The sequence below is a fragment of the Varanus komodoensis genome, unplaced genomic scaffold (assembly GCF_004798865.1).
Source record: "Varanus komodoensis strain SLA01 unplaced genomic scaffold, ASM479886v1 scaffold200, whole genome shotgun sequence".
Classification (NCBI taxonomy): domain Eukaryota; kingdom Metazoa; phylum Chordata; class Lepidosauria; order Squamata; family Varanidae; genus Varanus; species Varanus komodoensis.
Genome location: NW_025335569.1, coordinates 11,522 through 38,468, shown reverse-complemented (window position 1 = coordinate 38,468; position 26,947 = coordinate 11,522). Strand labels below are relative to the sequence as shown.

At 39.8% G+C, this 26,947-nt stretch overlaps 1 protein-coding gene and 1 long non-coding RNA gene across 2 annotated transcripts in view; one reads left to right on the top strand and one right to left on the bottom strand.

Moving 5' to 3' along the window:
• The window catches only part of EGFR (epidermal growth factor receptor), a 50,280-nt gene that overhangs the window by 20,536 nt on the left and 2,797 nt on the right, over nucleotides 1-26,947 (top strand). Inside the window, exons 13-24 of the mRNA XM_044429723.1 lie at nucleotides 2,749-2,848; nucleotides 5,205-5,362; nucleotides 8,649-8,684; nucleotides 9,556-9,697; nucleotides 12,497-12,619; nucleotides 12,930-13,028; nucleotides 18,024-18,209; nucleotides 20,669-20,824; nucleotides 21,506-21,581; nucleotides 22,658-22,804; nucleotides 24,978-25,075; nucleotides 26,639-26,806. Coding sequence (XP_044285658.1) covers nucleotides 2,749-2,848; nucleotides 5,205-5,362; nucleotides 8,649-8,684; nucleotides 9,556-9,697; nucleotides 12,497-12,619; nucleotides 12,930-13,028; nucleotides 18,024-18,209; nucleotides 20,669-20,824; nucleotides 21,506-21,581; nucleotides 22,658-22,804; nucleotides 24,978-25,075; nucleotides 26,639-26,806 — 1,489 coding nt within the window. The remainder of the gene's footprint in view (nucleotides 1-2,748; nucleotides 2,849-5,204; nucleotides 5,363-8,648; nucleotides 8,685-9,555; nucleotides 9,698-12,496; nucleotides 12,620-12,929; nucleotides 13,029-18,023; nucleotides 18,210-20,668; nucleotides 20,825-21,505; nucleotides 21,582-22,657; nucleotides 22,805-24,977; nucleotides 25,076-26,638; nucleotides 26,807-26,947) is intronic.
• Nucleotides 446-26,712, bottom strand: LOC123023249. The gene is made up of 3 exons (XR_006414687.1): nucleotides 23,842-26,712; nucleotides 5,179-5,302; nucleotides 446-3,311 (listed from the first exon to the last, which is right to left on the bottom strand). It is a non-coding gene; the product is annotated as an uncharacterized LOC123023249 (long non-coding RNA).

Here is a 26,947-nt window from a genome sequence, read left to right as displayed (position 1 = left end):
GACAGCAAGTTAAGTCTTTGCTTCCACTTGCTAGAAATCTTAATAACAATTAACCTTCTTAGACATTAAGATTTTCCTTTGAGGCCCTCCTTCATGTGTCCCCACCAAAGGAAGTGAAGCTGGTAGCTACAAGAGAGTACCTTTTCAGTAGTGATATGCTCTTTATGGTGGTATGTTAGAGTACCTGACACCCATATTATAATCTTTTTAGTGCCAGGTGAAGATCTTTTAATTCTTCTAAGCAGTGCTTTTTTTGTAAAAAAAAAAAAAAAGGTGCCGGAACTCACGTCACCGGCAGTAAGCGCACGACCACACACACCAATCCCAAGCCGAGCAGCAGAGCAGCGCCCTCACTATCTCACTATCAGATAGCAGATAGCAGACACAAAAGCAGCCTGCAGGCACTATGTTAATGATGTTTGCTGCTGATCTGCTACGATTCAAAATCACTTCGTAAAATCCATTGGAAAAAAGGTGCCAGAACGCTGTTCCGGTGCGTTCTATGACAAAAAAAGCCCTGCTTCTAAGCATTTGAAGAATTTTTTTTTGTACTCTGTTCTACTGGTGGTAGTTTTCATTGGATTTTATGGTGGCTCGTATGCTTTTATTCTTTGCTTCTGGTTTTAGCATGGCTTTATTCTGTGCTCTCTTTATTTTTTGCTGTTGTTGCTTTAATATTTGTACTGTGTGTTTTTAATTTTAAGACATACATTTAATGTCTTGTACATGCATTGTCATGGATAGGACAGTGCAAGACATATCAAAAGTCCACTTGGTTTCTAAAACAACTAGCAAGAAACAGAGCCGAAGAACCCTGAACTAGTTGTCCAGTTCTTTGAATCTGGACAATTGAGTATGATCCTGACAGAAGAAGAACTTGCGCTTCTCTAATGTCAGGTCTTTAATGCTGACTCCTCCGCATACTTATCCCAGAAAACATTTTCCTTGCTTTCTCCTCTGCTATGACTTTCAAAAGTTGTGTGGCTAGTCTAAAAAGAAAGAAAGAATATACAGTACAAAGACTTTATCCATCTGCAGATTTTACCTTTTTAAGTAAAATTCCTTCAGGTAATGTTTTGACGTACATGGCAAATTTGAACTCTTCAAATTAAATTATGAGCAGATAGTTTAATTAGTGATAAATTACTTGTTATGTTATAGCTGAGCCATCTGCTCCCAATTTTCACATTTTAATAATATGCTATATTTTTCAGAGAAAGAATGTTTTTAATTAACAGTTGATTTCACCTTAACCTTTTTAAAAAACTGTAATTTGATTGCCTTGTTCCAACAATGCCCTCTAAAAGGTGGGATTGCATGTGGCCCCACCAGACAGAATTCAAATGTAACAAGACACGAGGGAAGATACTTGAACTCATGGGCCCGCCATATGTAGCATTTCTTAATATGAATCAAACCACCTACACATTCATTTTTATGCTCAGAAGACTCATGCATATTGAGCAAGACCTATTTGCATAGATCTTTAACAGATGTACCCTAAGGAGTTTTATAGTAGGGGTAGATCCAGATTCAATCAGTAGGATCTCGATTTTAAAAAAGAATCATGTAGCAGGTGATATGGGAAGCCACTTACCTACAACCCTGAAAAGCATCTGCCAGTCACAATAGACAGTGTGGGGCTTGATAAGCCAATAACCTGACTGGGATAAAACAGCTTCCAGTGGCCCACCAACCTCAGCACAACTAACTAGTCATTACAAAATTTCAGGTACCTCACATTCCCCATTTCTGCCTTTCCTGTCCTGGAAAGCAGCAGAAATAGGATTCCCAAATGTGTTGCATTCAGTTTTGCGAGCTAAAAGTTGGAGTCATGTGTGAACCAGCCCTGAGTCCTACTTGCCCTCTTTATTGTCTGACCTTCCCATTTCTTTGGATAGGAAGTATCTTACAGGCATTTTTGTGTGTCTCAAGTTTATTTATTTATACACATATTTATATGCAGCCTTTAACTGCCAAAAGGCCTTCCTAGGTGGCTTACAACAACATATTAAGCATATGTATAACTAACAGCATATTAAAACAATTAAAAGATCAAAACATCACTATAACAAGAATAGAAAAAGGCCACCAGCATTCACAGGGCTAAATATTTTTTAAAAAATAAAAAATGTATATTAAGACTGTGGCATAGCTAATTGGATGAAATCTGAATGTAGAAATGAAAATATAAGTAACCTTGTTCTGTGTTTAATAAAGCCTGTGAATTCAATTCTCCTAGATTGCCAGCTGAAGCTATAGAAAAGCATTTATGTGCATCTTTGACTTGCAACTTGCGTCTGACAGTAAATAACAAATGTATAGGCGCTTTGGTCTTGTTAACCCTGATGCCCTTGCCCAATAATGTGCTAACTGGAACTCTGACGTTGTGTGGGCGAGCCATGTCAAAGCCTCTCATTCTAATAGCACAACACAGTCAGGTTTTCCTACCTAGTAGTGAAGATCATTAACACAGTACCTTACCACTATCACCTTCTTGGGGTTTGAAGATCATGGGGTTCTCTGGGGATGCTTGGGCTGGCATCGCAGGAAAGTACCTCTCATGGTTGTTGGGATGTTTGAGAGTGACAGAGTGCACGTCTTGTAGTGATACCCCTGCTAGTGCTACTTCATAGTCCTCCTGTACCCCTTTGTTGTAACATCTCTGTTGTTGTATTCCAGTACAGAGGACATTTAAGGACATTTAAAGTTGCTGTCTGATTTACAAGCTTTTTCTACCCATTTCAGGGAGCCTCGGGAGTTTCTAAGACATTCAGAGTGTTTCCCCTGCCATTCAGAATGCCTGGTGCAAAATTCAACTCAATCCATTTTAACTTGCAAAGGCCCTGTAAGTACATATTATCTTTCAAATTTATTCCCAACACTGCTTTAATATACAGGTGTCTCAGTTCAGGTGTGCTTCAACATACTCTGAGCAACAGACAGAAAGTATACACAAAGCTGTCATGGGGGAGGGGGATGGCTAAAGCTCGCATGGCCAGGGGCAACTCCACCTGGATCCCAGCCAAGTCCACAGTTTACCTTTTCTCTGGGAAATTTGCTGGTCTCTTGAACACATTCTTGACCATATCCATTTTAGTGGAACTTAAGTACCTGTTTCTTTGCATGTGCAGGACTGGACCCGCCACTGAAATGAACGAGGAAGTTCTTCTAGGTGTTTGAACTCCACCTGCATGTTGAATCTCCCACATCTTTTTTTTTTTTAAATCAGTGATTTTATTCAGAAATATTTAGGATGAAACTTGGAATGAGGGATGATGGCCATGATACTCATGGAGGATCCTGTAATCCTATAAGCATTGCAGAAAAGAAAAACTTTTAATTTTTAGTTAATCCTCGGTTATCATCCTCAGAGCCACAGTGGTCAGTATTCACTCACAAAAATTACATGTGAAAGAGGCAAGTGCAGTTTTTCATAAAATATCCTTTTAGCCCCTCCCCCACCAAAAAGGTCCATGCAATATATTTCCCTATATCTAAAATGCTTGCAACTTAACAGTACAAGAGGATGCAATGAAAATGGAGTATGTCCAAAGAGTCATAATCTAGAAATCCAGATAAGAAATGCTAAATTAACTGCCGCTGCATTAGAAACATTTAAAACTGGCGTCTCCAGCACTGTTCCCATGAGGCCCTCTGCATCCCCAGGCCTTTTGTCCCTCCCTGCTCTTTTGCAAAAACCGAATGGGCACACAAGAAAGGGAGGTGCAGCCTCCATGTGCCCACCCGTTCCTTCTGTTCCTTTGTCCAAAATATATTCTTAGGCCCAGAGACACTTTTGGAAAAGAAAGGAAGAGAACTGGAATTTGCAAGATACCTGCAAGAATTCATTTTCTAGCCACCTGCTTGAGCTACTTTTTAAAAGAACAAAGTTGGGGGCAGAACCCTGCTGTCTGCTCCCAGGGGTAGATATTGACTGAGTTTGTGTGTGGCGCGTTTTAGGTGCTGGCGGGACAGGATTCTGTATGCTTCCTAGGGTTATTTTCATTCGTTTGGGAAGAGGCTTTGTTTTTTTTTTTTTTGCGTGCATGCAACTCACACACAGACACACACACAGAGAGAGAGAGAGAGAGAGAGAGAGAGAGAGAGAGAGAGAGAGAGAGAGAGAGAGAGAGAGAGAATGTGTGTGTGTGCACAGCTGGGAGAAGGTTGCAAGAATTAACACTTAGAAAGCTATGTACATCTGCTGTGTAGAGCAATTGTATCAAATGGTTATCATAACGCTAATTATTATTGCTCGGAATGGTGAGTTATGCCGAATTGAATGACTTGCTTCTCATTATGGTATTCAGAGACAGTTTCTAATCACTTCCAGATACTGCCAGGAAATATTAAGCAAGAAACTGATGCCTCCCCTCACCCCTCCACGCAATCTATTCACTGGCTTCCGAAGAATCCAGGCGCTCCTTATAACTGAGGAGGTCTGATTTCTTAGCTTTAGATCTGGTCTGAAATGTTTGAAGAGCTGCAGCTAATGAGTGTTTTAAGTTGCAAGTAATGCATAGAACTTGCATTTTTAAGACTATCACTTCCATCTCCACACCATAACCTGGGGAGGAGATCGGAGCTTGATTAAGGCCAGAGAAAAAGGGGAGAAGCCCTCAGGCACTGAATGCCATCTTGATTGGCCCTCTAGAAAAATGCAGCATGTTTGAGTCTCCTGTGTAGTTGTAATTAGTTGGAGCAACCTGCCTTTGCTTCCATAACTCAGCAGTGTGAGTAATCAGTTTGTTCTTTAAAAACTTTTTAGCACACAATATGGAAAATATAAAGTATAACGAAGTGCATATGGATCCTGGGTATATTTGTTTTGCAAGGACCAGCAGTTAATAGTATAATGAAGCATTGAACCATATGAACACTCCGTGAAAACTAGTGGAACCCGGTCTTGTCAACAAGAAAACAAGGCTTATAAACTGGCGTGTTGAGGAAGAAAGAGCCCCAGATCCCATCTCTCAAACAAGCTGGGAGCATAGAATCCATGGTTTCTTAGGTGCTCCTGCTGGTAGGAACCAAGTGGGAGCAATCAGGAAGCACGACAAAGCACAACTGCAATAAGCCAGGCTTATCATAACACAGGAACCAGACCAATGCTAGCATTCATGCCTCTTACTTACAACATTTGTCAGCGCATTTAAAAATGTATTTTATACTCACAGAACAGTGTCCTCTTTCTTATCCAGGGTCCAGACAACTGCACAAAGTGTGCCCATGCAATGGATGGTCCTCATTGTGTTAAGTCTTGCCCTGCTGGCATTGCAGGTGAAAATGATACCTTAATCTGGAAATATGCAGATGAAAATTCAATGTGTCATTTGTGTCATCCTGGTTGTATTCATGGGTGAGTAGGAATATTTAATTTGAAAGGAAATTAAAGTAATGGTCTTAACATATTCTATTTTGGGAATTTGGTTTGTGAAAACAAACCAAAAATGCAGAAGCATAACTATTTAATAAATATTAAAATAAAGGGCAATCAGGTCAATCAAAACACAAATTCAGTGGCAACAATCTAGTAAGTTCCAGTATGAAGAATATTCTGGTGGATTGATTGATTGATTGATTGATTGATTGATTGATTTTGGTGAAGCTTTAAAAAAAGGTTTAAACACAAACATAGGAACATCAGTCCACAGTTGAAACATTTAAGTCACTGTGCACACTTCAGAAATTATTATGAATACCTGCCATGTCAAAATCCCATTATTTCAATCCCCATTGGGTTTTATTAATGATATGGTCACCTGTATGGTTTTTCCTGTGGGGCAAACTATGAGGGGCTTTTGATAAAAATAAGGCAGTGAATGGGTTTTTAGAAGAGAAGACCTCCCCAGTAATACAGTCCTGTTCTGATTACAAGTTCTGTATCTGGTAGCACTTTTCAAAGCCTGGAATAGCTTCACCGCAGTTCTTGATCACACCATATCTAGGTACCTGCTTAGTTGGCAGGCCCCCCAAAAATGGATTTTGAGAACCTCTTGGGTTAGAACTATAGTGACACCTGGTGGATAGTTGCTGTATTGTAGCTAAAATCTCCCTCACAGCATTGCAGGATTTCACTGGATTTCAAACTTTAATAACAAGGGTACACTGAAACTATTGTCTCATATAAGGGGCATGCATTCTGTTTTAGGAGATATGTAATCAACAGATGTCTCAGTTCTATGCCAGTTTATGTATTTTATTATATTATATTTATATCCTGCCTTTTTTCTTACAAAGAACTTAAAGCAGCTTATATAATACTCGTCCTCTTGCTCTCCATCTTATCCCCAAAACAACAACTCCATGAGGTAGAGAGACTGAGAGTCTGTGACTGGCCCAAAGTCACGCAGTTGGCTCCATGGCTGAGTGAGGAATAGAACCCAGATTGCCTGAGTCCCAATCCCAGGCTGTTCACCACTACACCGGCTCTCATGTTTGTTTATATCTTCTGTAAGTTTCAGTGTTATACAGTGCTATCCTATGTGTACCTACTCAGAAGTAAGCCCCGCTAAGCTCCATAGCAGACCCTAGTAAGCATGTTTAGAATTGTAGAATTATGCAGTTTAGACTTCACATTCCCTTGTTACTACTTTTAAACATGAGATGACTCCTGTGAGTCATTCTTTTGCCTGCAGGTATGCATATACAAATTATCTGCATAAGTCCCACAGAAATTGAGCTATTTCATCAGCTTTGAGGTCCAGTGCTTATGCAGCAGCAAATATATAAGATGAGAGGCAGAGCTCCTTCTCCATCTTAGACAGATTGCCTGAAAAAATTAGCTGTTGCTGGCTACATTCTGAGGAGTTTAAGGGCACAATCTTACACATACTTAGACAGAAACACTCCTACAACTCCCCATGTGCCTAGGGCATGGGAGTTGTAGCATATTTTTCTGTCTGAACATGTATAGATTTGTGCTTTAAAAATAGAAGTTTGTGGAAAGAAGCTTGCAATCTTTGGTTCTCTGAGCTAGAATTGTTTTTATTGTCCAGACTTCAAAGTAAGGCGAAGGTTCAACAGGACACGCTTTTCTTTTTCTGTTTGCAAAGCCCATGACTTCCTGTTTTGTTTATAACCTGTACAGGACCCTGAACTGTTGTGTTCTTAATCTGCAATCTTAAAATTGCTCACTTGAGAATAATTCCCATTGAACACTGTGGAACTTACTTCTGAGTAGGCATGCTTAGGATTGCACTGTAAATCTCATATACAAGGCTGTAAATCTAAGCAACCTGTCTGTAGTGAATTGAAAATGGCAGGCAGGTGATGTAAAAAAAAAACCCCACTGTGATGGAAAATTGGCCCGAACCAGCTGTGTCTATGTAAAGTGAATTACCATTTATGTAAGTGCAGATGAAAAGCTTTGTTGACAGTGACAGCATATGAACTGTATAGTTGCAGGGATTTGCATGCTGGCTTTGCTTTTACAGTAAATAGAAAGCAAAGAGAGGTATTTCAACTGGCAGTGACAATGCTCAACTTAAATATGTTCACGTTTCTTATTTGAGTTGATCTGAAGGAGGCCCAAGAAACCATTTCAAAATGTCAGTGGTGATCATTTTGATTCTTTAAAACAGAGGTTACTTCTGCAGAATATTGCCATAAAATTCTGCATGAGATAGATGGACTAAAGAAGAAGTCCTTTATAAATGAATTCACATAAATAGTTCCCAAGACTTGGCAAGCAATGGCCCATCCATACTTCTGCTGCTATTGAAACCATGAAATGTCAGCCATCGGTGAAAGAATCCATGATACGAGCTCCTTACGTATAGAAAAATGATGTCAGCAAGAAAATTTGCTCCAATAGCACTACCTTCACATAGAGACCTTCCTTGTAATTTAATACTATTCTGGTAATAAAGTATTTCGGAGTGAATTGTTCATGTATACTCTCAGTAAGAGAAGAAGCAGAAGACAGTGAATCTTGAAAATATTACTGTCAAATAATGTAGAGTTGTACTTCCTAACACTATTCAGTGATGAAATTTCTGAATATTCACTCCAAGTTGCAAGTAGAGAGGTCATTGCTTTTCCTTTAAACACAGAAGGTTACTGTTGTATAGGGTGAGCAGCTGCATTGGATAGCCTGAGGTCTGGTACTGAGAGATTTCCCCACCCCTAATCTTTTCAGCCATTTACCTTTCTGTCACCAAGAATGTTAAAAGCAAGTGTTTGATCCACTCACAGCAAGATTGCCAGTTTCTTTCATCTTGGCCGCAAACAGTTATCTCTTTGAGATAGGCTGCTTTAGGTGGTCAGGAGGAATAGTGTTTTTGAAGTTGGTGAATAAAGCAGTGCTTTTTAAGAGGCTGAGTTTGTACTTGGGAGGAACTATTGAAAGTTCTGTGTTGTACTTGAATAATGAATGTGAATGGTATTCTGGTAGGCTCTCTTCTCAATATGCTTAGAGATACTCAAATCTGAAGCTGTTATTTTAGCAGCAAATACAGCATAGCAAAGGCATTTGTTCAAGGCACTAGATATTTTCCAAGTCTGCTATTTCTTATCAAGTACATGGTCTCACACAAGCAAGTTATTTATGTTCAGAAGGACAAAAAATAGAATACACACTGAAAAATCTAGCTGCACTCTTATTAATTCTGTTGCTAATTTTCTTTTTCTTCATTTTTTTACAGTTGTAAAGGACCAGGACTTGAAGGTTGTCCTAATGGGTAATTATTGCCACTTACGTAGTTTCAGTGAACATATCATGTACTTTGCAGCAAATCTACCACTGTGCATTTGGACTTGCCTGACTTCTCCCTCATTTCAGCCCTTCAGGCATTCCCCAAATCTGCTCTGCAGACTCCCCCAACCCACCAAAAGCAGACTTGGGGGTGCATAGTAGCTGCAGAAGGGAGGAGAAATCCCTTCTGCCAGCAGTTTGCAGAATGACACCATTAGATCCAAGCCATTATTGTATCCCTGTCTCTTCCTCCTATGTCTTTTTGCAAACTGCACTTCAGACTGCATTGGGCAGCTCCTGATCAAATGTTCTTCTATAGAGGAGATAACAATCTGTCCGCATACAGTGCTAGTTCTTCAGGTAGAAGTACAGGGTAGAATTCTCCTTGATTTCTAGTTTTTCTTACTCCAGGATGTGTGCGTGCATGCACTAACATTTAATTTTGTAACACAAAGGCACATGTGTGTCTGGAGTCTAAAGCAGACATTCTGTATTCCTTGTTTCTTGCCTGCTCCATTCATTAAACTTAGGTTACAATCCTACGTCAATTTATCCAGGGGTAAGCCCTACTGAACTCAGTGTAACTTCCTTCTGAGTAGACACATGTAAGAGTGGTCTGTTATTGACTTTTTAGTAATTAGAATTAACCTTCAACTAGGAGTAGATGCTGAAAGTGATTTACTGAACTAGTGAAACATAGTGCTTTGCAACTCCTCATGTTAGGACTAAGACCATTCTGTGTCATTACCCTTCATTTTAAAACATAGCCATCTGTTCTGAACGCTCAATAGATGTTGAGTTGACTTCAATGCCCAAACATCAATTCAGTGATATTTCCTGCTTGTTTTGTCTTCTAGCTCCAAAGTCCCATCTATTGCGGCTGGAGTTGTTGGAAGCATCCTTGGCTTAGTTGTGCTAGCACTGGGCATTGGTCTCTATGTGCGCAGGCGTAGCATCGTCAGGAAGCGTACTTTGCGCAGATTGCTACAAGAACGAGAGGTAGGTACAGCAAATGACTCTGACGTGTACTGGCTGGAGCACTCTTACAATACAGGCCAGCCTCTTGTGATAGCAGAATAAACACAGTTCTGCATTTCTAGGACAGAGCCCAGGGTGTCTCTAGAAGCACCTCTGTTTGGGGAGATTCCATAGTTTTCGAACAACAACACTTTTTTTCTGGGAATGTGTAACTCTTCACCATGCTAGTCAGAGTCAGTGTCATACGAACAGTGGAATGAGGAATACAACTACCCTGTGATCCTGTTGGTGGCTCTCAGCCTATACAGAGAAGATGAGTTTAAAGCTAATTAGCTTCACTTCTTCTGAAGTGGTGTCTCTTGTGAAGCAGCAAAAACAGTGGAGAAGGACTGTCGCTCACTGGTACAACACATACTTTGTATATAGAAAGTTCCAGGTCTGAGTCACAGCATCTCCAGATAAAACAGGAAAGCTCCTTCCTGAAACGTTGGCAAGCCATGCCCTTCAGTGTCATCAGTACTGGACTAGTGGGGGGATTGGTTGTTTGCTGCTTCCTGTACAGCTTTTTCTTCACCAAAGGTCCAAATCCACAGCAGTCCTCTGCCAACTTAAAAAAAAAAGTCCACAGCTCCCAGCATGTTGAGGTCAGCTGGCTGGGGCATGCTGGAAATTGGAGGCCCTTTGAGATTGCATCACAAGCCACTTAAAGCTCCAGATGTGGGAACTGTTTGAGGGTATGCTTAAAATCCTGTGTGTATATGTGTGTGTGTGTGTGTGTGTGTGTGTGTGTGTGTGTGTATAGCCCTCCGTGAAAGAAATTAGGAGGGTGGTTACTCGGAGGAGGGCTTTCTCAGCGGTGGAGCCTAAGTTATGGAATGCGCTCCCCAGAGAGGTCCGCCTGGCGCCGTCGTTATTTGTTTTTCGGTGCCAGGCGAAGACCTTTTTATTCAAGCAGCATTTTAAATGTTAATATTATTGAATTTTTCTGGCCAGGACGGCTTATTTTATATTGTATATTTGTAATTTATTTTAATGTATATATTTTTAAATGTTATGATGATTTAACTTATTTGTTGTAAGCTGCCCCGAGGCTTCGGCGACTGGGGCAGCATAAAAATGTTTTAATAAATAATAAATAAATATTTGCTTCACCATGCAGGAAAAGCATCTTAGGAAAACAAAATGTTTGGGAGATGGCAGGGCCAAATCCTTCTCTCTATATATGCTATAGGAATATTTTGGAGTGGGAAGCATCAGTATTTAAATATGTGACCTCCACATGCAACCTGAGTTGCCTTTCTCTGTACCAAAGATTCCCTTTTTGTGAATACAAGAGTACATATTATTAAGGCTTTTTTAAAAATGGAGGGAGGGAATAGCTGTACTCTCCTGCCACAGCAGCACAATCTTCCTATAGGAAAGCTGATCCCATTCATTAGGAATAGAGTTGCCACCACCACGTTGACTCTGAATTGGACACACAATGTCTTGCAAAACTAAAGTGCAATAGGGTCACACTTTGGATAAACCATCTGCAGGATAAGACCCCTGAAAATGCTGATCTGATATATCCAAATATAGTGCCTTAATATAGTGTTGAACACAGTTCATTGCTATAATAATTAACATTAATAACCACTTTGTTTAGACAGCTTCCTGTGTTATTCAAAGGTGTAGTTATGAAGCTACCATACACCACATTACTTGGATGTGGATTATGCTAAATGAAATGATCCATAAGAATACTTAACTATGTTGGGGGTGCAGAACCACTTTCAGCCCAAGGACCAAATTTCACTAGGAAACCTTCTGATTGCACAGTATTCCTGTGGTGGATAGGACTAAAGGCAAAAGAGGGTATACCAAAATATGGAATATATTTTAGCTTAAGATTCCTAGTGCCAGCAATAAATGTTTAGGAAAGCTACTTCAGCGTTTTAAAACAGTAAAACAAGTGTGCCAAAGTTTGGAAACCATTAAATGATCAGTAGTTGGGGAAAATGGGAGAAGGGAAAGGTATGTCCTGGGGGCAAGACTGGGACCCTAAGGGGGTTGATTTGATTTGGGCTAGATTTGATTTGGGTCTGGAGGTTCTACCATCCTGCATTATATAGTGTCTAGCTTTTCATCTTCTGTATGGGTGTACTTCATGCTTTGAATGAGAACTTACCATGGCACACCATGTGCTCTTAAACCATTGATGGTTAACTTCTTTAACTGGTACACAGGAAGAAAAGTCCACAGTAGGAACTATAATATAAGCTGCACATTTCTTGTGTTAGTTTTGTCTCTGATCTGCTGAGCCAGGGAGCAACCAGCAGCACAGAACTGAACAGGAGCACCATAAATTCGTACTGCCTAAGCTGCTTGTGGCAAATACATCATGGGTGATATGCATGTTTCAGACCAAGTAAAACAAGCAATTTCTTACTATGTCTGTGTTCAAGGCCATCATGCTGCTTGTACAGATCTTAACACAGTGCCTAGTATAGATACTTTTTCAGCATTGTACGTGCAGGGGTTTGATCGAAAAGGCTCATATAAAATGTACTGCATAAAATGGTTTCCTTTCTCTGTAAAGTGACTTCAATGTCTTTCCAGTATCGTGTTCTGCTGTTGTGGCAAATAGTTTGCTTTGACTCCATTTTGTTTGTAACGCTTTCACAAAGCAAGCTGTTCCGAACAGTAGAATACAGATAGTGTGTGTTTTATAATGCAGACAGTGTCGCCTGTTTTGTATTTCTCAAACAGCTAATCTTAAACTGGCTAGTACTGAAAAGGGAATCTCTTCTTAAGCCCTGTTCTTTTGGTATTCAACAGCTCGTTGAGCCCTTGACACCCAGTGGAGAGGCTCCAAACCAAGCACTTCTAAGAATTCTAAAGGAAACAGAATTTAAGAAGGTCAAAGTTCTTGGCTCTGGAGCATTCGGCACTGTTTACAAGGTAAAGTCACCACCTTTTTTTATACAGAGGTGGAATCCTATGTACATATGCTTGGGAGTAGGTCCACTGAAGTCTGAGGCCCTCAGTTCTAAGGAAGCCTTCACAGAACCAGGAAGCTGCAGAGTTGGATACTACTCGTGTCTGATTTTTTCAGATTCGTCTTTATAGAGCTACTGTGTCAGATTGCTTATTTGCCTGCTTATTGGCTGATGTGTTCACATCCTTTCTGAAGGCTCCCTATATGTAAACTTTGCACTTTATGTCTGAGTAAAATTTGTCCCTTTTGGGGGGGATTGTTTTTGTTTTACAGGGGCTCTGGATTCCAGAAGGAGAAAGCGTTAAAATTCCTGTGGCTATTAAGGAATTGAGAGAAGCCACATCTCCCAAAGCCAACAAAGAAATTCTCGATGTGAGCTTTCCATTTTATATTATTTTATTTTACAAAGTATTGAAACATTCACTCTTGGGATTTTATATTATGAAGACAAAAATAAAGGCAGCCTTGTTAAAGGAGTGTACTTACATAATTTTCCCAGCATTCCTGCAGCTTTTCTTCTGATTTGACTATATTCTCTAAAAATATACACAAGCTGGAAATGATTTTTATTTCATTGTGGGAGTCATCATTACATTTTCCAACAAACCACTTAGGCTTTTTCATCTGTAAATACTTGGCTCACTTTCCTTTGGATCAGCTGAACATTTTAGGTCAAAGAAAACAAATTCTAAATCTGGACAAAAGTGGAGGTGAGGTTAAGAAGTTGGCATTGGTTTGCTTTGTTTCAAATAGGCAGGTTGCTTATTAGTAATTCATTCGTGAATTACAAAAACTATAACATTTACTTTATCTTTCAGGTAAAGATATAAAGACCTAGTAACTACTACTAAAATAAATCTTCTATGTTGTCCAATAGGAGGTACTGGTACTGATTTCCCCACAGTTTTCACCATGCTTCTTCCTATTTGAAATGCTGATTTTATATAACTTTTATATAAGTTGCTTTAACACAGCATGTATGGCACAGCCATATTTCTCTGTAGATCAGAAAATGAAATATGTATTAAGGAAAAGGTGACACTGGAGTAACTTCAGTGGAATGACTATTGACCCGGGGTGATGTTATTGCTATGCAAATAGACTCAGTGTATGGGTTCACATGACATGGCAAGCCACTGTGTTTTTTGCCAGTACTGGTCTGCTGTGATGTCCAAACTCTGTTGTGGTATTTCAAGCATGATGTATTTGGCCTTTAAAAACCATAGACAGAAACAAAAGTCTGTTCTGTGGGTTCTCAGTGCCATGATTATTTGCTATGCCATCCAAACTGGGGGAATGCAACTCGTTGTGGCACCAAGTCCAGAACCAGAAAGGCACTTGGCAGGAGTGACGCATTGCTCCTCTTGTGAAGCAGTTAGCCAGAAAGCACCACTGTCCTTTTATGTGGTTGTCAGGGACATCCTGCCTACAGAGGATCAGATGTGCGGCTCTACCGAAAGGAGCAGAGCTGCTCAGGTTATTCCTACCATTTATTTATTTAAAACATTTTTGTACCACCCCATAGCCCATTGGGCTCTCTGAGAGGTTTACAGCGTAATTGAAAACAATCGGCAGTTAACAAGAAAATAGCATATAAAACAATAGCTTATAAATAACATAAGATATATAACCATAAGATATAACAATGGAAATGCATGCTTAGTAGGTGCTGAGTTGGGGGCACTTTTCTGGCCAGCAGGAGTGAGAAAGGGGGGCGAGTGCCTTTTCCCCCTCATCACTGCCAACTGGAAGGAGGTGCCTGGGTGGGCAATGGGTTAGAGGTGCATCTCTGGCAAACACAAGTGAGAAAGGGAGATGGGTGGTGTCAGCCCCCCACCACCAAATCTGTCAACCAAATCAAGGTAAAAAAAAACCATGAACAGTGATTTGTAACCTTTGGTCACAGACCTTAATGGAGAATAGCAGAGTTCCTAAATATTCTGTGAGCCCCCTGATTTTTTTTTTCTTCTGTTTCTGCTAACTCATTGTGATCTAGTAGATGACTCTTACCTATTGCAACACAATCTTGACCTTCAACTAGACTTGGGATGAGTCATTTATTTAAACTATTTATATCACATCTCCAAACCTTCTTTCATTAGGTAGCATACAAGGAAATTTCAAATTCCTTTCACGGATTAAAATAGCAGTAAAAATTTGCAAAAGGAAAATATCATAAAAATGATAGAATCAGAATGGTTGCAATCTATATCAAAAGCTTAATGTACATCTGATCCAGTAAAAAGATTCTAGACTCTATGTAAAGTGTGACTAAAAAGCAGCAGTTTAAATTGGCACCTGAAACCATTGAGGCAGAATGAATGAGCATGGGAGGATGCTGCAACCCAAAAGGCCTTGTCTCTTGCATAACACATCTCATTTCCAAGTTCAGTGCAGTCTGAGCAGGGCCCCGATGAAGAGCTTAATAGTGATTTGGAAGTAGGTGGACCCTCAAGGGCACAGGGGCTAAGCTGCTTCCATCCAGCTTGTGAACTGCCAGATTTTCACAGTGATATCCATGACCCTGATGGCCCAAAACACTGCCACTGCAGCCCTGGGCTTGGATATGTGTGCATAGCCTGATTCCAGAGGTCTACACATTTCAGCTTCAAACTGCTAGCCAGCCAAAGCTGGGCTTGCCAAGTGTCCTGACCCTGAGGGGCACATTACTGTTCAGCATTAAGAGAGCCTCTGAGAGCTCAGTGCTACATGGGCAAGGCCTCACCCCTACTCCCCCAAATCTGAACTGTGGGAGGGATAAGAGAGCTCTCTGTATTAGCTTCAGAGATGTGCGACAGGCAGTGCATCTATTGGGCCCAACACAATATGAGAAGAACCTTTTTCAGAGCCAGGACAAGTGTGTGATCTCTCCTTGATAACTTGAAGGGACTTGGAAATGTTTGGAAAGAAACAAGGCATGTTGCTAGTTTGTGGGTGCCTCCAGAACTTAGTATAATGACAAGGAAAGCCTCTTTTCTTTCCCAACCTCCAGTGAGGTTTGAATTAGATTAAAATAAATACTTGTTGGAGATGAACTGATGCATGCAATCATGGAACCTCTACCTTTTTTGCACCAAAATTTCACCATTCAGCCTCCTACCCAGGAGGGTTCCCCCAGAGAAACTTTAAAAAATGCCCTTTCACATGTGGAACCATCCCACAACATCAACATGCAGTAATATATGGACTTATTTCTTATAGATATACTCAGTGTGACTTTGAAGCCGTTTATGAGCTTATAAATTTATGAAGAAGTAACTCTGCATTACTTAAGTGTCTCATGCTTATGTATTTTGGTTTCTGTGTGTAAATTTTAAACACAATAAAGAGAGGCTGGATGTATAAGTGACTGTATAATTTTTATACATGTTCCAAATACAGAATTATTGTTTTGTGGCCTCTCCAGTCCTACCTGCTCAGGCCAGAGTGAAGAATCTTTCTAGAAGTATCTAATCTTACTAAGAATACCTAATCCCATCTCAGTGGTGTATGTGTAGCACTTCTGTCATAGAGCAGGGATAGCATTCATCCCTTATTCATCCTTTTCTTCTGTCACTTAGAGGATCAGGATCTCCCATTAGTGCTGCTGCTTAAGATTTTTTGTGTGCTGCAAATATTAGCAGTAACCTGATCCAGTGCATTCTCCAACCACAGCTCCCAATGGCTTTATTAGGATAAGAGCTAATTCAGGAGATTTGCTGCCAAATGCCAAGCATATTTGCAGCAGGTCATGGTGTACCTCAGAGATTTCCAAGATAAAGTTTAAAAACAAAAGAGTTGCTGTAATTTCTCAAAGCATTTAATGAACATAGGACTGCACAATAGCTTCATTATTCTTTCCTCAATAATAATGAATAATGATTGTTTCACTTTGCAGTATCAAATTTAATAGCTTCTGTCAAATGCTAGAACAGCTCAATATTCTGTGTGGCCAACATACAACACACAGTCCATACAGTCAAATGCCCAGTTTGGCAGACTTCTATTGATTTAGCTGAAAATTAGTAAAATGTGTCTCTGCCATAACAGGAAGCAGAACAAATAGGCATGCTGACCATTACGAATAAAATGTTATTTATGTAAGCATGTGTGATATAAATATGAGACATTTTACATGCATACCTGCACACCTTACCTTTTTTATTTTCTCCATACCCCTATATCTACTCTGATCTATTCTTTACCAAACGAAATACTGTTTAAGGTGTATAAGTAGTCTTTGGCCAAAAGAGTCTCTACTTTCCTGCCAATGCATCACAGAACATTGCAATGGTTAAGGGGAATTTATTGTTGTAAGCCGCCCCGAGGCTTCGGCGAATGGGGCGGCATAAAAATGTTTTAATAAATAAATAAATAAATAAAAATATTACTAAAAATGCCTTTGCTAGCATAAGAAATCTCCCCTGTCACAGGCATTATCCATAAAGATACTTCTGATGGGGATCAGACCATTGTGAATCTCCACATTCACTCACTTTTAGAGAGGGGCTCCAAGACTGGCATGAAGATTCATTTTCATGCATGTTATAAATAAGGCCAGATATCATTACTCACTAGACAGGCACTGGCAGTTATAACCCCTGTATTAATTTCGCCTAATTGCATCAGAGAAGGAGGTGAGGCTGTGAGGTCCCCTTGGTGTGGACCCATTGCCATTTTGGCTTCTTCCAGAACTGTGTCCATCAGCAGGCGTTCCAGCAAATATTAACAAATACTGTCTGAGTACTGGTATATGAATTTGCATATCCCCTTTTTCCATCTGTATCTTTACACAGTTATTGTATTCAGTTGCAAACTGCCTTGAATCAATTGGTAGAAAGGTGATACATAAGTAAAATAAATACATGAAAATCCATGTGTTGGAGCTATTAGTTGAAGAGGTGAGAAATCACTTGCATAGCCAGATATTTAAAACATGGCCAAATCTCCTTGTGTTCTGCTTTATTACAATTATGCTACTTTGTTTTTAATTTAAAACGCACCATTCAGCCTAATATATTCAAAGGGACTTATGTGCAGGTAGGCTGTGGTGCAGGGGAGGAGCAGGGATCCCCCCAAATTGGGTGGAGGGGCTGTCTGTGAATAAAATGTGTCTCTTCTCATTTTTGAGGGATGCCCCTTTGCCCTGCACCATAGTCTCACCCCATTTAGTAGCTGCAGAGGGACAATCCCATGTGGCATTTCAAGGGGGCTGGGGAGGCTGCCACAGGGAGAAGGGCAGTGAAGTCTGCTTCCAGCAGCCCAGGTGCATACACCTGCATCTAGGTCCATTTCTAAGACCCTAATAGATTTGCTTGCTTATCTACTTGCATTCTGATACATTCAACATCTCCAAATTTGGGTTTCTCTCCTTTCTCTTCCACTTAGGAAGCATATGTAATGGCAAGTGTTGACAACCCCCATGTGTGCCGTCTGTTGGGAATTTGCCTCACGTCCACCGTCCAGCTTATCACCCAGCTTATGCCTTATGGCTGCCTTCTTGACTACGTTCGCGAGCATAAGGATAACATTGGATCCCAGTATCTTCTTAATTGGTGTGTGCAGATTGCCAAGGTAAATCAACAGCAAACCATCTAGTTGTTTGTCAGAAACCTGCATTAACTGACCTTAGCCTTGCCTATCTAATTTGGACCACAGTTTAGAGCTGGCTGAAATGTATGCAAAAGGATGGCTATACCTACCTAAAGGTCTTTCACGCTGCACTGCAAATTGTTTTATTTTATGTATTTATTCACTGAGATTTTATTTTTGAGAATTCAAATGAGTTTTTAAAATGTCTAGCTGTAGAGCATGGGTTTTTGCTTCATACTTATTTTGTTTTTAGGTTCAACTTAAGTGATGTTAGTCTTGAAGCTGCACTTCTCGGTGTCAGAAAAAAGCAACAGTGCTTATGTAGAAACCATAGAAAATCTTCTCATTTTTACTAACTCACAAACAGGAAACTAGATCCCAATGGTACTCTGTCAGAGTTCATTCACTTTCTTTGGCTTTGAAATACTAATTCTTTCTTCTGACTGAAGGTTGTTATCTTCAATTATCTGAAGCAAAGAATGTCTCAAGAGGCAGATCATAACCTTCCTAACTAAAAGAATAGGACTTTGAGGTGGGATTTTAGAGTACTGTGAAAATTTCCTGAGAATATATACTCTCCTCTTTATAGAGAAATGGCCAGAACTGATTTCAGTGACATTACTCATGCGGTAAAGGAAGTCCAACTGGTCATTATTAAAATGTATCAGACACACAGTTGCTTTCTATACGTTAGCAACACTGTTGGATCAGATGAAAATACACATCTTTCCAGGTATATTGTAGCATCAAAATATGTTCTTAATGGTAGGAGAAATAGCTGGTACTCTGTGAGGTCTTGGCAGATGAGGTTACTGTTAATAGGATTGCACTGTGGTTGTTGATTCCATTCATTTGATAGTAGCAGCACATTAAAGCTACATTTATTTAATGAAACAACTTTTATAGCGGCCTTCTGCCAGCTTACTGTGGTAATTTGTTTGGGAACATTGGAAGCCCTTAGCACATTGTGGGAGATCACCTGAAACCATTTAGTCAATGCTATGATGTTGGCCCAAGGTCAATGGAGAAAGAATCAAGGTGAGCAGTTGGGAGAAGAACATTTTCCCAAAGCTACATCATCATTATCACTATAAAAATGCATAAAAATGGTGGCTGGACTCACATGCTGCACTTTCCCCCCCACTGATGGGCTATATTACAAATTAAACCCGTTAGCAATTGTAGCTCTTTCATGACTAGGAAATCAGTCAGTGGTTTCATGTCTGTTTCCATACTATGCTCATAGGTATTAGGATTGGTGTACGAATGACAACTGCAAGCCAGAGGAGCTCTAGTTAGTGGAATGGCACTGATCAGTTTCCTCTGTCAGCAGTTTAAAGAGAAGAGAGTGCATTGTTGTGCTAATACTAATGAGTTAAATGCTAATATATTATTTTCATAAAGCCTGAGTTGCCTAATCCTGCTTAGTCTTGGAAGCTAAGCAGGGTCAGGCCTGGTTGAAATCTAGATGGGTGACTTAAAGTTGTGAACCACCCAGAGAGCTTTGGCTACAGGCAGTATAGAAATGCGGTGAAATGCTAGTGGTTATGATGTTATCTTAGCCATTTTTTTTACAATACTGGGATGAAGGCTACCTGCCTACACAGCTCACACTCGTCCCAAATAAGCAGTGTCTGCACCACCGATAGCACTTAAATTTGCTTTCCCAGCAGCACAGAGGGACTGCATTCAAACTAAATTACTCATACCTTAGCCTCACTGGAATCAAAGCATGCTAACTGTCTGGATTGTGTCTAGTGGTATGTCTGTATAACATTGTGCCTGTGCAAGATGAATTCATATCTTGAGGGTCATGTTCAGAAGGGTGATTGAGTAAACCCTGTGAAGACTTTTGGACATGGAGAAAAACCCCTATGACAGTTTTCCCAATATATCCAAAATTTAACACTATGTTTATCACCTCTGCTGGTATAAGCCTGTCAGAAGGATTGGTGGAACTTTAAATGGAATTGGAGTTGCAAACTTTTGAAGCAGTGGTAACGGGGCTGCATTTGCAAGAGCCTCCCTCTATACCGAACTCCACATAGTTGTTCACTTAATCCATATCCTCAAGTCACTGGTGTGATTATGTAATTGACGCCTTCTGTAGCACATATCATCATTTCAGGGCTGGAATAATTCCAGATGAGGTTCCTCATACAGGAAAATGGACTGATCCATGAGATGTAAAAGTTGCTAGTAAAATCCTGCCTTTATAGATGTTAGAGGAATCTTTGTAACAATACTAAATTAGGTGTGTCCAAATGGATATAATCATCTGCTGCTGCCAATGTAGCCAATTTCCCCTGTGGTAAAATTGCAGCAATTTTATTACAATTTTTCTTTAAAGATATCCTTTACCTCAGATTCTCTGTAATGTGATGAAGGGTGTAGGTTGGTGGGAAAAGATTCTCTAATTGTTCACTGTATGCATGCTGTAGGGGATGAATTATTTGGAGGAGCGTCGCTTGGTACACCGTGATTTGGCTGCCAGGAATGTCCTTGTCAAGACTCCTCAGCATGTGAAGATAACGGACTTTGGATTGGCCAAATTGCTGGGTGCAGAAGAGAAGGAGTACCACGCAGAAGGAGGAAAAGTAAGAAAGATAATACATGACTACCCCTTGTTTTGTTCGATTGGACGCAAATGCTTTCACACAATTAGCATCTCTCTGTATGGAGGAGCAAGAACTTCAGAATTCATATGGAGCAGGTCTTATTTATTTGCACCTGATCCACTTCCTTGAATGAGCTAAGAGTGTCCCTGTTCTACATCAGTATCAGTAGTAGCTGCCGTGGAAGTAGGGAAATTTCTAACTTCCATACCATACAGCAAATGTTTGAAGATGTTACACTGTGGTGCATATTTATATAAGAAAGTGGTTAGGGTACAGACAAACTGATATCTAGAGCAGTTCATAGCTCATATGAATAGAAACTGCATGCTGTAGCTACTTTCTTGTAAATTTCACCGTACTAGATCTCATGTATCTTTGCACCAAATGCCTTTGAGCCACTCCCAAACTGGCCCTGATTAAATCTATTGCTTCATCCCAGAAAGAAAACAAAGCATTGCATTTAGATTTAAACTGAAAATATTATGTTGACATAGTTTAAATGGTATCCACCCATCCTGGAAGCCACTTAAAACTGTTTTAAAATGTTCAATAATAGTAGCTATAAATAACAAGAACATACATTAAATTACCAGCATACATTGGTAACTATTTCCTCAAGTTTTCATGCTTGATTAGCAGCTGTATTTCAACTCTTTCTAGGTTCCTATTAAATGGATGGCTCTGGAATCTATTCTGCACCGCATTTATACCCACCAAAGTGATGTCTGGAGTTATGGTAAGTCTGAAAGAAATGTTGTGCTAACTCTGGACTTGCAATTGAGCTGATTTTCATTTATTTTTCACTCTTTCCTTTTATAACCTCCTTAAAAGAGCTCTTTTTCATGAAATTTGCAATAATAGCTTGAGCAACAAACTAAATGAACATAATTAGAAATACACCAAATGTTACAATCAATATAATCAATTGTTTATTGATTATAAACAATCAATTTCTCTTCAGTTGTATTTGTGTGGAAGGGTGTGGGAATGAAGATTCCTCAGACATTAATTATAACTGCATATTTGATACCATAACTCCAGGTGGTGCAGTGGTTTAAACTGCCGTGCTGCTGGGCTGGTTGATCAAAAGGTTGCCAGTTCGAATCTGCACAACGGGGTGAGTCCCCATTGCTCCGTCCCAGCTCCTGCCAACCTTGCAGTTCAAAAGCATGCAAATGCAAGTAGATAAAAAGGTACCACTTCAGTGGGCATGTAACAGCGTTCCATGCACTTCGGTGTTTAGTCATGCCGGCCACATGACCACAGAAACTGTCTGCGGACAAACACTGGCCCCCTCTGCTAGGAAACAGAGATGAGCACTGCCCCCTAGAGTCAGGCATGACTGAACTTAATGTCAAGGGGAAACCTTTACCTTTACCTTACCATAACTCAGCAAATGTTTGGTTTATTATTTGGTTTATTAGAGAGAATAGTTAAAATTAAGTTCATTATTGTCTTTTAATTTGCTCTCCAAAAATGCTTGTATTAGATGAAAGCAGTAACAATACATACTTCTTTAGGGGTTAAATAGTGCTGGAAGCAAATTAAGAGCAAGCAAAACTTTTGTAAAATTTGTCTTTGTTTAATTAACTATATCCTTAACAACCAACTTATTCTACTGTTGTGACCTGAGTGCAAGCAAGCAGCAAGGAATCTTCAGAAAAGTCCTGACTGCTCTGAAACCAAGATTAATAATGCCTCCAACTTCTGTTCCTCCACCAAACCAGCAAGGTTCTTTGTGTCCTGGGACTGTCCGACCTTCTAGTTTAATGGATGACTCTTTTAACATCCTCACCTGCTATGGCATTTCAGGTGTCACAGTTTGGGAATTAATGACATTTGGATCAAAACCATATGATGGCATCCCAGCCAGTGAAATTTCATCTGTCTTGGAGAAAGGAGAACGATTGCCTCAACCTCCCATTTGTACAATTGATGTCTACATGATCATGGTCAAATGTAAGTCAATTTCTTGTTCACATAAATTTGAGCAAGATGGAAAATTGGAGTACACCATTTTAAAATGCTTGTAGTCCATTTGGATATTGTGTCATCTGAATCCAGCAATGTTGCCATAGGGTGGTTTATAAACTACCCCATTTACCCATGGCTTGTGGAAGGGTGTAAATAACCACCATGGCTTAATGTTTCATGCAAACCCAGATGATACACTAAACCATGGTCAAGTTGCTCAAGGAAAGCAAGGAATGCAGCTGACCAGTACCAGCTTTCACTTTTTCTCAATGGGGAAAGAAGGAAATGGGGCAGGAGTATGATAGTCCCTTTCCTATCATACAAGGTGGAGTTGACTTGGGTTCAGAACATTGGTGCATCATGCTGAAGTGTCATTCCAGGACACTTTGGGAATAGAAAACCAGGAAGTGTCCCCTCTGCAGAGCTTAGCCACAACTTGTGGCACTGGAAAAAAAGTAAATAAAAAAGAGAAAATGGTGGCACCCTCTGCATCCCTAACGACTATGTATAGTGCTCTACATTAACTATATAAGAGTGTGTAGTATATAAGTATTTGTTGCACTAGATTCACTTAGATTTCATGTAAAAAGTTTTATTTCTTTTTTATTTTGGGTTTTGGATTTAATTTTGAAACTCAGTTAAAAATTATTAAAAACACAGCATTGTCTGAACCTTTCAGAGACCATTGTTACACTCCTATTTCCAATTTGATTTTTAAAAATGTTTTATACACATTTTCCACTGTATTGTGGTAAAGATGTAAAGCCAGGATTATAGCATCATGCAGCCACTTTGAAATTCAGTTTGTACAAGTATATTTTATAGCAGTATCCATATAATATAGTTCTGAATTTTGCCTCTTTTTCAAGAAGCCTTTCATTGCCATTTTGTTCTCTGTGCATTTAAAATAGCATATTTTAAGGGGGAACAAAATTTTAAGACTCCCAAGTATTTCTAACGTTTCTTCCAGAATATAAAAAGATATTTGTAAATAGTCCACCAGGTGGCACTAAAATACTTACTCTGAATTTCACTCAGCTTGTTTTGCTACCTGTACATTTCAAAGCTAAAGCTTCAGACTGGATTTGAGAGTTCCTGATGAGCTTAATAATTGTACTTGCAGTTCTATCGTCTAAATGGTGAGACATTAATAATCATATTAATTTTTAGCAGTTACAAATCATTTGACAGAAACAGCTTATGCTTCTCTACGTAGATGAATGCCCATCTCATTGCTGCCCCCTACCACAATGGCACACCTCTTGACTTGACTTAGGCCTGATTCATAAGTTGCCTGAACAACATCGAAGCCCTTTCCACATGACTCTTCCCTTATTGCCCTGGCAATACTGTACCAAAATATGAAGGCAAGCAGGCAGATAAATATTGGGTCTGATCATCTATCCTATTCTGGTTTTGCAAGGAGGAGTTTTTGTAAATTCTACAGGTTTGACAAGCAAGATTCCTAATGCTTTGATTTACATTTTCAATGCCATGCTCTACCTGCCACAGTTCTGTAGAGCATATACCTCACTGCCCCGTTCTAAGATTGTGAAGAAAGTGAAATATATGGTATGATGGTACAAATTATTGTATGGATCTCTGCATGGCTTCCATGAATAGGTGCAGACAAACAACAGCTGCATGGGAAAGATGACTTTCTAGAGGTCTCCCAATAGGGATAGCTCTGCACACAGTGACATTGGAAATTGCCCCTTGCCTAAGGGAAGGAGTTCATCCCAGGTTAATCTTTGCTTTAACACCTTCTGATGTTTCTTTCAAACTTTCAAATTGCTTTTCCACCAATAAAACTCCAGAGGAGCTTGATTGGCCCTGGGCTTTTTCTGTCCTGTTTCTCAGAGGAAAGGGAAGTGACCAGAATAAACACCTCTCTTCAAACCAGTCCAGACTTTTCCTATCTGGAGAAGGATAATCAAAGTATTCCACTTCCCACATGAGCAACTGTAACATGCTAAGCACTCGTGCAACTGCCTATTATTTCTGTGCAGGTACTTCTAGCGATAGCTTAGTGGTCAATAGTGGGTACCAGACTCTGAAGGTCTTTTGTAATGTACCATTTTACTAGCATGTTTTCCTGCTCTTGCAAGGTTATTTTAAACTCTCCTTTCACTTTTGCTTTCTGTGTTGCCACCTTCAGGCTGGATGATAGATGCAGACAGCCGTCCCAAATTTCGGGAACTGATGTCAGAATTCTCCAAAATGGCTCGGGACCCCCAGCGCTATTTGGTTATACAGGTACTGGTCATTCATAATAAAATGGTTACCTTTTTTCCAGGAAAACAATAATGGCAGAGCTACTTAGGAAGAAACCAGGTTGAAATTATTTGTTTATGTTTGAATGTATATAATGTTGCTCTGGACATTGAAAAATGGCCTGAGGATATCTGTAATAATATAAACCTGAAAGAAAGAAAATTAAATGCCCCAAATGTATATGAAACACAATTTTACATTAAACACAATGATAAAATCAAGTGACCTGATTTTGATGCATTAACTCTGCATTTTATAAAGCTGTGTTTTAGAATACTGATTAGTTTTTGTACAGTTTGAAGAACAGATATTATATAACACTGTATATCGGTCTAGCTACAAATAAAGGAATACTCACTTGCTAGGTCAGAAGTCAGATTTGGCCCACAAATCTCTTCCCACTCCCAATGGCCATACAACGTTTAATAAATTGTACAAAAAATGTGTTATAAAAGCTGTGTTTGAGGTAAAGCTATTAAATTCTTCTGAGTTCTTCCTCTTTCTCTCTTGTCTGGAATGAATATATAATACATGAGTATCTCTTACTGCTAAGCAGCACCTACTTTTTTATAGACACTGACCCTTTTCCGAAGGGTTCAAGTTAAGTAACAGAATTCATTTACCCTGATTAAAGTTGATATCAGTTGAATTTGGGGGTTTCTGCTCAGGCAACTTATTTTAGGAATGTGAAGGGAGGGAAAATAGTTTTATTAAGAATATTTCCTTAGATACCACACATTTCTACTTCTGAGTAGTGCCCTCTTCTACTCCAAGCTAGAAAGCTCAGACTTGGAAGGTGAGCTAGAAGAGGAGAGATTGAAATACATTACAGAAATGTCAAAGTTAATGTGCAAGATTAGACACTTGGCTAGTGAGAGCCAGACCCAGTCAGCTTCATCGGAGATGCTCTTGAACAAGGAGGGTCAAAGGGGTAGGGAGGTGAGTTCATCAACTAGTGGTTCATCCACAAGCCACATGAGTGGATCAAATAAGCAATGCCGAGCATTTCTGTTATCTGGCCCACAAGCATGTGAACCAATCTGAGGATGGATCCAACAGTGGGGATTCATTTTGGAATCAACTCTTGACATTGGCAAGTGTTAACTCCACCAGTCCAAGCATTCAATAGGTGCCATTTGTTATTAACTTTATTATTACTCAGGAAACATTATTACTCACTCTGTATTGCAAAGCCAGCCTAACTCCATAAAGGAATGTGTTTAGAAGTCCTTTCACTTTGATTTGTTGGAAAGGGAAGAGGGGAAAGAGGGGCTCATGGCAATCAGCAGCCTGGGGTGCAACACTGCAAGAAGGTTGTCTGTCTTTGCTAGCATCCAGCTGGAACTAGATGGATCTTTAATCCGGCAGGGCTCTTATGTACTGATGTGCTTATTGCTAAGTTGTTCCCAAGAATACAGAGTGTAGCCATTCCTCATTTATGAATTTATGGCTCATGCTGGAGGAAGAAATTGTTAAAGAGAAACTACCTGTGATAATGGTGTATTTTAGGATTGCAAATTCTTACCTTGATTTTCCTCTGGACAGGGAGATGAAAGAATGCACTTACCAAGCCCAACAGACTCGAAATTTTACCGGAGCCTGATGGAAGAAGAGGACATGGAGGACATTGTGGATGCAGATGAATACCTCATTCCGCATCAGGGATTTTTCAGCAGCCCATCAAATTCACGGACACCTCTCTTAAATTTACTGGTAAGGAATCGTTTCCCAAAATGTTGATAGATGACGGAAAGTTGCCATGCTAGATAGTTACTGCTTCAAAACCTACAGTGGGTCTGGTACCTCATTAAAGACATTCAAATACATTATGGTTTCCCCTTTCCCAGGCCATCA